This window comes from Mchenga conophoros, linkage group LG23 (assembly GCF_057382185.1).
Source record: "Mchenga conophoros isolate Kocher_MC1m ecotype Shallow Benthic linkage group LG23, M_conophoros_male_GT1.1, whole genome shotgun sequence".
Taxonomy (NCBI): Eukaryota; Metazoa; Chordata; class Actinopteri; order Cichliformes; family Cichlidae; genus Mchenga; species Mchenga conophoros.
This window is the reverse complement of record NC_140547.1, coordinates 25,942,168-25,955,616: the sequence shown is the minus strand read 5'-3', so window position 1 is coordinate 25,955,616 and position 13,449 is coordinate 25,942,168. Positions and strand designations below refer to the sequence as shown.

The 13,449-nt window shown below is 39.7% G+C and overlaps 1 protein-coding gene across 2 annotated transcripts in view; it reads left to right on the top strand.

Moving 5' to 3' along the window:
• The first annotated feature begins 5,691 nt into the window (after positions 1-5,691).
• Positions 5,692-13,449, top strand: part of LOC146547368 (glutaminase kidney isoform, mitochondrial-like) — a 33,346-nt gene continuing 25,588 nt past the window's right edge. For both annotated transcript variants that reach the window (XM_085264122.1, XM_085264121.1), the window contains exon 1: positions 5,692-6,082. In XM_085264122.1, the coding sequence (XP_085120248.1) occupies positions 5,829-6,082 (254 nt within the window). In that variant the 5' untranslated portion in view covers positions 5,692-5,828. The remainder of the gene's footprint in view (positions 6,083-13,449) is intronic.

Genomic DNA, 13,449 nt, shown 5'->3' with positions numbered 1-13,449 from the left:
TGGGCCCCACCAAATCTTCACCACCCAACAGGGAGTCCCGGCCTACACTTTTGGAATCACTGCGCTAAGATACTGTTTATCCAAAAATTAATTTAAGCTTGGGTACTATAGTGCAGTCGAGTTTGAGTTTTTAACACTTTCATTACCAAATCGTATCACTTGGTTTGATATTTTTAGTTCCAAAAGTGGATCAGAATTCAGTTCAGGGAGCACAGTGACCTGTTTGGCCGGTCCATAACAAGTAACTCATTAAGAACACATCCTTATTTATAACCGCAGACCCTCTTTAGTAAATGTGGAGTAGCTGAAAAGAAATATTAAAAGTTTAAAGGAGCACACATCTGAAACACTCAGTAGTGGCAAAATGCTGGCCCCTGGTGGTGAAAGGTTAGTAGGGTAATGATAAACAGTACCTTTAACCTGCATTCTTTCCAATGGCCAGCAGGGGCGACTCCTCTGTAAGTCTGATTGCATAGAAGTCTATGATGAAAAAAACACTGCTTTTCTCTTAATCTGTGACCTCAGTAAATGCTTTCCTCATGAGTTTATGGTAAACATTGTCCTAATCAGAGGAAACTGAACCGCCCTCTTGCCCAAATATGGTCGCCTCTGAGTGAAACTGAAACTCCTGGTAATTAAAAAGAAGCATACTTAAAAAAATAAGCCCTCTTAAGAAACTTTGGCATGTTCACGCACACACCAAAAACAGCATTTTGAGCCATTGCTTAAGGCAGAATAAGAAGGTATGTGACTAATGAGGCAGAAAGCTCTTTGTGGTCCTCCAATAACAGGTTGTAGTCATAGTAACAAACCTAACATTTAGTGATAACAATGTTTAGTGTGATTACATATTAGCTTCCCGCTGCAGGGCGGAGCTCCGAAAGCTACTCGAGAACTCGAGCCGTGAGGAGCGCTCGTCCTCCAGGTGCCACCGAGACACCTCTAAAGAATTCTCTTGTTCTCCTCCTTCTTCTTCTTCTTGTGTTTGTTTTCTTCTTCAACTTCTTTTTATTTATTTTGGTTAATAGAGATGAATCCCTGCGCCGACCATTTGCATCAGCGTCACATCAACACATTGTGAAACCGGCCGATGACTCACTCTGACGCAGGTCCTTTTCGCATACCTCCCATCATCCTCTCCCTCTCTCCTCCCCCTCTGTCTCTCCACGCGCACGCACACAGACACACACACACGTGGACAGATTTTCTCAGGAGAATAACTCAGCTCATGAACACCCACGCCGTTTTGCTGCTCACAGTGGCAGCCCTGCTCAAACAACCACCCCTCCCCTCCCTGTCCTTCCACCTCCTCCTCCAGTGCAAGTCACTGCTCATGATGATGATGATGATGTGTTGCCGCGGCAACGGCAGGAGGTGGGCGGCTCCACGGGCGGTGGGCGGAAGCCAGCCGCTAAGCGGCGTGGGAGGGATCTGCCGAGTGCACCCATCACCCTCATTTTGAAAGGAGCAGGAATCCGACTGCTTTTGAGGTGTGGGTGTTGGTGAATTATCGCCTCTCCTCCCTGCAGCTTCGTTAGGGATGTTTGTCTCCCCTCCTTCCTCGCTTCCTTCCTTCCCTTCCTCTCTTTTCTTCCTTTGTCTTCTGGTTTTAATGCCACATGCAGAGAAAACGCAGCTTAAACTTTGAGGGCTGCTTTGAGTTGGCAAGTTTTCATGAGTCCTGGAGTTGCTTTTTTAAATTTTTATGCAATATAGCAGAGAAAGAAAGAGACACGAAGCCAGGCTTTAAAATAAGTTGTTTGTAGTTTTTAAATGACTAGATGAAGTGAAGAAAAGCAAAGCAGGACTGTCTCCAGTCTTTCTTGCTTCCCCTCCCCTTTAATGCAATTTCCCAGCCGTCAGGGTCACACTAGAGTCAATGTAAACACATCAGTATGTAACTTTTACCAAGAGTGAACGTTTGACTCGGTTTGATCATGAACATGGAAAAGATACACATGAATAAGCTGGTCTGAAAATCAGGTAAATACAGCCTCAATGTGAACAGCAACATATGACATAAGACATGTTTAGACATTATTTATCTCATAAAACAAACAAAAATGCAGAAACTGTGTGAAAAACTAAGTGCACCCCATGATTCAGCAGCTTGTAGAAGTACCTTTCACAGCAGTAACTTTACACTTGATCAGTGTGGAGGAGTTTTAGCCCGCTCTTCTTTAGGACATTGCTTCAGGTCATTGAAGTTCATGCACAGCTCTCTTAAATCCACACCACAGCATTTCAGTCAGGTTCAGGTCTGGACTCAGTGACTGCAAGGTGCCCAAATCAAACTAATCAAACTAGCAAAACATCTGCTTTATAGAGGTACTATGGGTTTTCACAGGACTGTTAGTGTATTTTGGCTCAGTTTCTGTTAAATAAATAATGACACAGTGTACTATGTCATGTGCTGTTGCTCATTTGAGGTTGTATTTATCTCATTTTAAGTCCCGCTAAGGAGTATTTTCATGATGTCCTGCGTTGGTACAATCTTGTAACTTAAAGAGAGTGTGCCTTATTTCGCACGAGTTTTTTTTAATGTTTTAAGAGAAATAAAATAGGAGACTATAAGAAGCTGTTGTAACACAAACAAGCATATTACAAGCAGATTGTACCATTAAAAGACTGAAGTTCTTTATATTCTTTGGTTTTACAGTAAGTAGGAGGTCATCAGCGAGCTTGTATGTTCAAACCTCTTAGCTTAGAACGAATCCTCTGTCAGAAATGTGCACATGGTCTGGGACATGTTGGGGCACATTTAATCCCACTGATTTTATTTTTAGAAGCTCACGATTGTGCAAGGGCTGCAAAAGTATGTGGACACCAAAAGATGTCTTATATAGTCCAAATGAACAGCAGTAAAACAGCAGGTATTCATCTGCCGCTACTTGCTGACAAACCTCCTCAGCCACAGTCAGATCATCTACTTTAGCTCAAATCTGCATAAAAAGGTTTTTTTTTTAACGTAAAAATGTTGATTCCTGTCAAGTAAAAACCCTCTGCGTGCAATTGGTCGGAAGTCCCCTTTCCTTCTGATGACATGGAAATCAGATTTTAAGGCCAAATTCATGAATGTTTCATGTTCAAGTGCACTGGAGGCTTTATTAGTCAGCTCTAATGTGTTTGTTTTATCCTCTTTTGGCTCTCCGGGTGGGTGGAGTTTAGCAAGATAGAGTCAGATAAAAAAAAAATGTAAAAAAAAAAGTTTGAGAAAAGTAAAGCAAACACTTTCCGGTGAGTAATCTGCGGTGTAGGTCATTATTTAGTGATGGGCGTCGAGCTCCACCCACGCAGGCCGCAAAGGAGGTCAAAACTAGCATTAAAATGCTGCCTGACTCAGGAGGAACAGGCTGATAATCTGTAATCTGGTACACTGAGCTCTGCAGATTGAATTAGACCTGAGTGTGACACTGTTTGGGAAATTTCTGATGTGTTTTTCTGTGTTTTTTCTGCAGAGTGTGCATGTGGTTCCCAGATTTCTATCAATCTGTCACTTCATGAATGGAAAGAGGCTCCTACACGCCTGTAAGATAGTCTCACATCACTTTCTAACCGGGAGATGGCGCTGTAGATGTTTTTTTTCAAGGACACACACACACACACACACACACACACACACACACACACACACACACACACACACACACACACACACACACACACACAAGGCGACAGTCTGCAGAGAAAGCCCTGAATGTGTGCAACACCAAATTGAACCACAAGGTGGCAGAGCAGCACAACGCATCAGTGACAGTCCTGCACAGGGCTGCTTTAAGCCTCTTTTTTCCTCACCACTGTGCAGAGACCTGATGCTTTAATATTTATTTAATCACTTTTATATCTCAGGTCTCTTCCAGGGTGTGTTTCCTTATTTTTGTTTATTTGTTTTTATTGTTTTAAAGTTCTACTTGTATCCCTGTAATGTTTTATAGTTGCATTTTATGATATTTTTTATAGAAGTCTAGTTTTCATTTTTATTTATTACAGGTTACAGGCATGGACAACTGGTGGAGAGTGTGACTGTAACTCAGCTGAATGAATAGGAAGCTTAAAAAAAGGGAGAAGCAGAATATTTTAACATAAACTCAGTAACGTTTGCTTCACTCGTTTTCAGTCCGGTCCAGAATGTTTTGTTTCTGTGTTTGTTTGTTTGTTGGTTAAGCCATTTAACACTGAACCAAAAACACACACACAATTTGACAGCTTAAAATGCTATTTTTTGCACCAATGAGGTGATTCCCAAAGAAATATTAATCTGAGAACTTGTTTTATGTCTGCATAGTGTGTAGTGTGTTCTTAAAAAATTTGAGGAAAATGGAGAAGTGGGGCACAAAAGCAGAGGTATCAGGCGTAGCATAGCCCGGACCTCAACATTATTGAAGCAGTGTGGGATCATGTTGACAGAGAACAGAACAAAAGGCAGAAACATCCAAAGAAGAGCTTTGAATGTCCTTCAAGAAGCCTGGAGAACTACTCCTACTTAAAGACATGGCAAGAAAGCTGCCTAAGAGAGTTCAGACTGTACTGAAGAATAAAGATGGTCACACCAAATATTGACTTTCAAACTCATTACTTGTACAATCTCTGATTTTGCCTTATATACTGTATTTACATGTATGTTTGCACATGCTTCAATAAATCACTTCCTATTTTCCTACCAAAGTATAAAGAAATGAGGGGTGACTCAAGATTTCTGCACAGCAGTGTGAGTTATATAGCTGTGCAAACTTGTTTATTTGAATCATCTGCACATGATTTCTGCAGGCCAAGCATGAAGACTCATGCACATGAGTCAGTCAGGAAATATTAGGCTTAAACTATTTCAATATAGTGATGTTTATGATATTACTTCACTTATATTGTGTTTATTCTTAAATTCTTGTATATGTGTTATGTGATTTCCAGCATTCGTGTGGCACAAATAATAACATTTCTACAACTAAGAGTGCAAAATGTGCATTTAACTTAAAATGAATGCAGACTACGTACTTGTGACTCATCCGATAATTAGTTTTTTTCTACTTAACTAAAACTGGATTCCATTGTATGATAAAACATATACTTTCTGTCTCCCCAAAAGTTATGTCTGTGCTACAGCAGCCACAAACAAAGCCTACATGAAAAAGAAGCCTACGTGGATAAAGAAGAGTGGGCCAGTAAAAAATAAAAATAACATGAACAAATAGGTCTAAAATATATCATGCTTAACATAAAGCAGTTCAAATAAATAGAAAACGTGTAGTAAAACAATAAAATAGGAAATTAATTGAATAAACAATAATAAATGTAAATAAAATACAATGAAATGCTTTGTAAAAACGTGACGTAATACAATATAGTGGCCCTTTAAAGTAAAAGAGCTAAAAGGATTAACTATAATAGATTAAAAACAGCCATTAAATGTAGTAAATTCAAAAATATGATTGTTTTCGTTATTTATTGTGTTTATAAAGACAAAAATATCGAAACTGTGCCTAAAAACATACAAAAATGGGCAAATACTTATAAATAACATAAACTTATTCGCTAATTACGGGAAGTGATGGAGATAACGGGACCAAAACACGATTCACAACCGTGGGCGGGACTGTTAGGACTTCTCACCAATTAGGTGCGCCCATGGGTCAAGTCCGTCCAATCACAGCTCACGCGGTGGATAAGGTTGGTTGTATCCCGCTGGGGAGCTTTTTTCCGCTGTTGAGTCAGTGGGAGAACCGTTACACGACCGATAAAGCGGCGCTCTCACCGGGAACCGACCTCTACGATCCCTCCACGCGGTTCTATAGTAACTCCACTGCACAGTTCGTCTGTACCACAGGGCTGAAATGTTACATCTTCGGTCTACAGTAACGCTCAAGGAGTTATTCCAGACTCAGCTGAAGCGGCCGCTCACACGTAGGGTCGGCGTTAAAGCAGCACCTGCTCCCGCCGCCTGCTTCAGCACCCTGAGTCCTGATGGACGGTCACCGGGTAGAGGGCGGTTTTCTGGCTGGAGAGCCCCTCAGCACTTGGCCAGGAAGCACGCATTGAGAGGCTTTTGCTCCAATGACTCCACCGGCAAGGACTCTTCAACAGAGAAGTGAGTAACGTTAACAGTAGGACGAACTCAATAGAAAAAAAGGAGCATTTTTAATGGGGCGGTAAACAATCATGACATCAAGGTGCCTTTACCTTGAGGCTTCTCATTTAAAAAAATAAACCAGTTTTACTTACAGAAAGTACGCGGAATTTAAGAAATACGTCTAATTTCTCGTTGTATTTAAAAATTAATCACTTTATGTATAACACTTGCACAAAAAGGGACGTTATTTGGATTTAGGTTTTTTACAACGTAGTTTGGTGCGAAGGGTCTAACGCGCATCACGCGAAGTGGCTAGCTGCTAGCTCGGATGCTCATTTAGCTCAGCCTGCTAAAGGCTGGCAAGGAGGGTTGAGTTTGCCGGGGAACTGTGCAGGTCAGGGGCTGTAGATGAGGGGGATTATGGGTGCAAGTGACCGGTGATGGTGCGCCCACCTACAGGCTCAGGCCAGTGGAGAGCTCCGGTAGGTAGCGATGGAGGTAAATCCAGCAGCCATTATCGGACAAGTTTAATATATCTAAGATGACTTAGTAGTTCCAGTATGAACCTTAAGGATGTTTTGTGGCATTAACTTGCTCTAAGCGGGTGGCGATTAGTCAGAATGTACTCAATGGAAACTGGTGGAAAGGAAGTAAATTTGAGACGTGTCCGAGAATGGAAGCACATGCAGTGGGGCAAGCCTGATATCGTGACCAGCTGCTGGAGGCTGATGCCTTCATCCATCCAGACTCAGGAAGGCATCAGCCGGCACCAGGTTACCCAGCCGGGTCAGTTTAAACGAAAAATTAAGGACAACTGAAGCTGGTTAATGTTTGAATCTCCACTCCACACCGAGCATCAGCTCCATGCATATTGAAGGTCACCCACTATTGCTTCCATAAGAGTGCTGCTACTGACCTGAATTAATACACTTATATCATTAATTATAAAGCACAATGCCACATGATGAGAGGCAAAGTAAAGCAAGTCTAAAGTATAGAGGCTTGTTTCTGCCTCTGGGGGGGGGAGAAAAAAAACTATATATATATACATAAACAAACTGCTGGGTAGAGCCAAGCCACAACTTCCAGGTATTTCAGAGTAAGTAAAAAGATAGAGATACTAACCTGAAATTGTCCCTTATGGATGCCAAAAAATGTTTATTCAGTGGCTGAAACAAAGTTTTATTTTAAATGCCTCTAACTACCGACATAAATACAAAATAAGTAGAATAAATCATAAATCAGTATAAATCATAAATAACATTAATAATAACAATAAATTAATCTGTTACGTTACTAATAGCAAAAAAAATAGCACAATGAATCAAAATAAAATAAAGATAAAATAATGAAAACATAGACACAAGTTAAAATCAGTTTTTGCCATGTTAAATGTTTAACACATATATAGTTGTGGACATGTTCTAGGGTGGAACGATCGTACAGCATACATCTTTAATAACTTTAGAAAACGAGAATTTTGTGCACAAGTTTGTATTTATTTGGGATTTTCTCTAATCCACACAGGGTTAAAAGTATACATACAGGCTCAAATATATACATACACTCCCACTAAATGTTTCTTAGCATGTTGCACCTTGATTGGGTGGTAGCCATCAACAAGCTCCTGGTATAATTGTGGCTGATATTTGACCAGTCTTCTTGGCATTTCATTAACGTTGGTTGGTTTCTTGGCACAGACTTCTTGTAAGATCCGGAATCAAATGTGAAATGCTGCTCCTCACACACAAGGTCTTGAATATTTAGGCCTTGTCTTATCTTAGAGACCTCATAGTATCATATCACCACAGTAGAGCACTTTTCTCACAGACTGCAGATTTACTTGTGGTTCCTAGAGTATTTAAAAGTAAAGTTGGAGGCAGAGCCTTCTGCTTTCAGGCCCCTCTTTCTGTGGAACCAGCTTCCAGTCTGAGGAGCTCTTTCTTTTCCTTTTGTTTCCTTTCCTTTTCCTGAATGTCTCTTTCTCCGAAAGTGTGTCTTTGTCCCGTCTTCATCCCCTGACTCCCATCTGGTCATGCTGGTTCTGCTGGAGGTCCTTCCTGTTAAAAGGGAGTTTTTCCTTCCCACTGTTGCCAAAGGCAAGGGGTTATCTAGTTTTTGTGGTTTCTCTCTATTATTATAGGGTCTTTACCTTACAATATAAAAGCTTATTAAGATGACTGTTGTTGTGATTTGGCGCTATATGAAAAAAATTCAATAGATTTATTATGGATGTCAGTTTTTATTTCTGTTATGAGACCAAACAGGTGAGCGTCCCGTAATTTCTATAATGATGCTGAAATGGACAGAAAAATGTCAAAGTAAAATACAGAATTAAAAAAAAAAAGTATGTGTGCCAGTTGGAAAAAAAACAACAATCTTCCAAATATAGAAATAAAAAAAATGAATAAGTCCTAATTAGTTGTATCAAAAATAGTATAAATTAGAATTAAATAAATTAAATTCTGGATGATTTTTGAAGTGTATTATGTTTTTTTGTTTATTTACGTAACTGGTTCCTCCACAGATATACACTGTCATGAATCATCTTTCTTTAAAATCATGAAATTCAGCTATACTAAAAGTTAGCTTACTGTCCATCAAATACATAAGTAAATAAATAGAAAAAACATAAAAGAAAATACAGACTAAAAAAAAAAAATAGAAAAATCTTGGAGATAAAAAGCAGTACAGAGATGAGGTGCTGTGTTTTCATGTAGCAGCATATTAATTGAATTTTGTGTAATTTTAATTAGGGCTGCTCGATTATGGCAAAAATTATAATCACGATTATTTTCACTGAAATTGAGATCGCGATTATTTGACGATATTTATTTAACCCTTTAAGACCTACTATAGAACCAAGTCCGCCAGAGCTTATATTATTTTTTTACATGTTGTAGTGCCATTTGTTGGAGTATTTCAAGTTGCTATACAACTGTTATAGCCCATATTTTAATAATATGTATGCATTAAGTCCATAGTAACTACATTAATTGCAAAAAAGTGCAATAAACTACAAAAAAATTGAAAATCATTTTTGTTTTTTTACATATATTTCTACTTGGAGAAATTTAAGAGGTTTATTCCTCAAAACTTTAAATACAAAAAAAGTTGCAAAAAATAGTTTACAACAACAGGAAATTTATTTTGAGTGTCTTCATAGTTTTATTTTGGAGATACAGCAATTTTTATATACTGCAGGAAAAACAAAAAAAACAATCCTATGATGCAAATTTGCAAAGAAAACAGCATCAAAATAAACTATTTCCAGCTGTGCAATTCGAGTTCTAAGCATCCCAGCAACTATTCAGAAAAGTCAAACATGACCAGTATAGGTTTTTAAGGCCTACAAATAAAAAAAAAAACTACATTTCAGCGAAAATGACGTCACTTCCGGTTTCGGCCAGGAAATGGCGGACATGCACAGTTCGCGCTGACGTCTGTTTCACTGTGGGAAGTGTTACGAACAGCTGGTCGGATCGGCAAAGCGTGTTTCTGGAATATTATGTTTTGTTCCTGCAAGCGCTTTTTATGCAATTTTTGCAAAGCTTTATGTGGAAGGAAACCGTGACCGAGGACAAGCTGATGGCATAAGATGTAAGTACAACTCCTCCGGTTTCATATGCAAAACAAATTATTGCGCTAGCTTACACGGTTCAGGTTCTACAGGGATTTAAAAATAGTTACACAAAACGGAGCGTGCTGCTCTGACCGGCTTTAAAGGGTTAACAATTACTTTTAAAAAATAATATAAAATAGTGTGCAACACCACTGAAGTTTTTTTTTTTTTTACTTCTCTTTTCAACCAACAGCAGTCACTCTCCTCTCCAAATAACTTCTGCTTAGCTTTCAGAGCTTCCCTCGGGTCCTCTTAATCAGGGGTCTCCAACCTTTTTTGCACCACGGACCGGTTTATGCCCGACAATATTTTCACGGACCGGTGTTGTGCCAAAAAGTGATTGTCTGCCAAAAACTGATTTCCGGTATTTGCCAAAAACTGATTGCTCGTATTTAAACTGCTATAAGTAACTTGTTGGGCTATAATATGTGAAACATATGTCAAATGCATCCCTCATGGATGACATAAAGTCATCTTGAGCCACAAACAACATTCGTGTAACAAGGTAGAAGCCACAATCAGTTTTTGGCAGTGACTTTTATATAACCTTTATTTATCCAGTTTAAAAAAATCTCATTAACATTAAAAATGTCTTTTGTAAGAGTAAGTTGGCCAAGAGGACAGCAGAAATGGCAGCAAATATTACAATATTTCTGTAAAAATATTTTAAGTGGGGATAAAGGACCGGATTGGTTATAATGTAAGTACAATAGCAGAGAGTTGTAAAGATACTTGAAAAACAGATATTGTTTTAATTCTCTATATAACCCCTTTGTAAACCCTGTTCACCGAAGTCTATTTACGAACATACGTAAAGATATTACACAGAAAAAATACACAGAAACATTGGAAATCAGTTTTTGGCAGACAATCACTTTTTGGCACAACACCGGCCTTTAAGGTGTCGCGGATAAACGAGGGAGGGGCTAATAATCGGCTCAGTCATTTTTAATGATCGTTGAAAGCCCAGATCGTAATCGTGATTAAAATTCGATTAATTGAGCAGCCCTAATTTTAATTTACATTTGCTCTCTTTTGGACTTCCGTACAAATACAGTGAATGAAAATATGAGTGTCAGAATTTTGAGTATAAATTAACTCTACCATCAGGAGAGGGGGCTGCAGGACAGCCACAGTGGAGGGTTTATAATTTCATTATTTTTAGAGGCAACTCATTAAGAAAATATATAAAGATACACATAGTTGCTGAAGATCCAGCATGATAACCAGCTGGCCGATCATTTCTTCCCCTCGGAGCAGCTCTGACACCAGCCTGTCTCCTTAGAGAGCTTCCATAATCATAAAATGCCTCATTGCCCCTGCAGGACAGAGTTGCCCCACTTGTTTCTGTTCACAGACAATTTGCTGAAGCTACCGGCGGCGTTCAGGCCGTCGCTCTGCTCAGCTGACTGGTTGTCAGCACTAGCGTGCCTCCCCTGGAGGTTAATCCAAGTCTGAGCCAAGCTTTGCTTGTTCTGTGAAGATCACTGTGTGAATTTTATCTGCAGCGTGAATCTTGGTGAGCAAGCAGGTTCATCGTCTTCCTGAAAAACTCAATGCTTTTGAGGAACTCAGTGACTTTTCTCTATTAGGCAGCTTAAAGGAGCTTTGTTTATGTGTCAGGGATCGTATATAGACAGCACATTTAGCTTCCAGGTGATTTCCATCTGCAGTTCCTGGACAGCTACACACAATATTAAATATCCTGTATAATATAAAACCTTATAAAAGAGAGTAATATAAGAAGATATGCAAAGAAAGTCTAAAAATCCTCCAGCAATACTCCCACAAAACACATTGTAAAACCTTCACATAGCCACACTCATCAGTTTATTTCCATAATAGGGATTGATTATTGGGTTAGTTTTTCAGCATTTCAGGGTTCTTGTGGGTCATTAAATAGCAGTCTCCAACATCCAGCAAACCATAAAAATGTAAAGATCTGTAGTTTAATCTGTAATATCTGTTGTTTTGTTGCTGATCAGGCAGTTTGATTAAGGACTCAGTTTGGCTTTTTACCTGCAAAGTTTTTGATTGTGACTACAGTCTGTCTCCTTTGTGACTCTGCCCCTCTGTAGGCCTAAACTACAACATCGCCAGCTGTTTCTTCAATTCTAGAATGTTTTTATTCACATTCTGAACTAAAATACTGCAGGTGGGAGTCACCAGACACCCCACATGATATGCGATATTTAACTTTTTGTGATATGCTGACTACTGCAGAAACACACACTGTGATTTATCACTGTTTTGCTCTCCAAATTATGTCCTCAAATTAACCTCAGTCAGTATCTGTTTTATACAGTAAGATAAAGTTATCTCACTTCTAAATGAAATTACTGGCAAACTGTTTCTGACAAAATGGCAATGAACTGATAAATCATGGAAAATCACATATCTGTTGCTGTCTTACATTTTAGCCCTCCGATAACCAGAATACAACCAGTCGAGTTGTGCTCATTCACAAAGACTGGTCCAGATGAATGGCAACGGCATCTGTCGGCATTTAAAAACTAGACGGCAATTATTTGCGCTCTCTCTGAGAGTGATTGAAATAGTCCAAGTCAGACTGCAGCTGTTTGCAGAAAGGTTGCACAGGTCTCCTGTTAGAAGGCAATCACCCTCAAGAAAAACCTTAATACATCCAGGAAGCAAGCTTTTTTTTTTCTTCTTTTTTGTAGATGTAAACAGGTTGCTGTCCTATGTTTAGCTTGCAACATGAAATATTCGTGCACGCATTCACTCTGATGGATGCATCTGGGGCGACTCAGTGTCTCACCTGAGGATACTTCGACATGCAGACCACCTTCTTACACGACCACCCCACAGCTGTTTATTAAGACATAACAGTATTACATATTTATTAGTCAGGGTTTCTTCAGTCAGGTTGTTGGATTGTTTTGTTAGAGTTCAACACATAAGATGTACATCCTGGTGTTTGTTGCTTTCAAACACTGAAGTCTGAAAAAAAAAGACAGACAGGCTCAGCCTGAGCTGCACGCTGACTCTGAGGGCTCTGAGGCTGTGCTTCAGCTAGTAAGGGCTCAGAGCAGTATGCGATGCAGAGGAGCTCATCCTGCCTAAATCATGTCTTCGCTTTTTAATTATTTATTTATTTTAAGTACTGTGAGCTGGCGTGCCGCCCAGCAGATGTCAGGGCCTCGAGCAGATGAGTCAGTCGCATAGATCGATTCGTGCAGCGCCACCTCTCTCTCAGCGCTTCCAGTCTAATGTCTGCCTCCGCCCTCTCCAACCCACCAGCAACAATTTGTCATGATGCCTGTGAGGCGGTGAAACCAGCGCCATCGATCAGATTAAATAAATGCAGCAGATACTGACGGCTCAATTCACACAGAGACCTCCGCCTGTCAGTGCGAACACCTCAGGCCCCGACTTCAAGGGAGTCGCACCATCTGATGGTGGGCTCAGAGGGAGACTACGATGGTGGTGTATTAGTGTTAGGGCCTGGTTGAAGAAAACAATGTAATGTGAGGGTGAAATTCAGAGGAAATATTTATATATAAAATATAAATATATTTTTTTCCTCATAATTTTGTGAGTTTCTTGCAAATTTTGGTTTGATAAATGCTCCTAATTTTTCTTGTAAAACTTAGATATAGACATGTCTTTGAATTTTTAGCCTTTTTTAGGCAGGATAGTTCAGCGAGGTGACAGGAGAGCAGGCAGAGAGCTCACCTGCTTATTCAGGTGAGCCATGGTGGTGCATAATTTTTCTGCCTTTTCCCCGCATATCTGGCAGTTT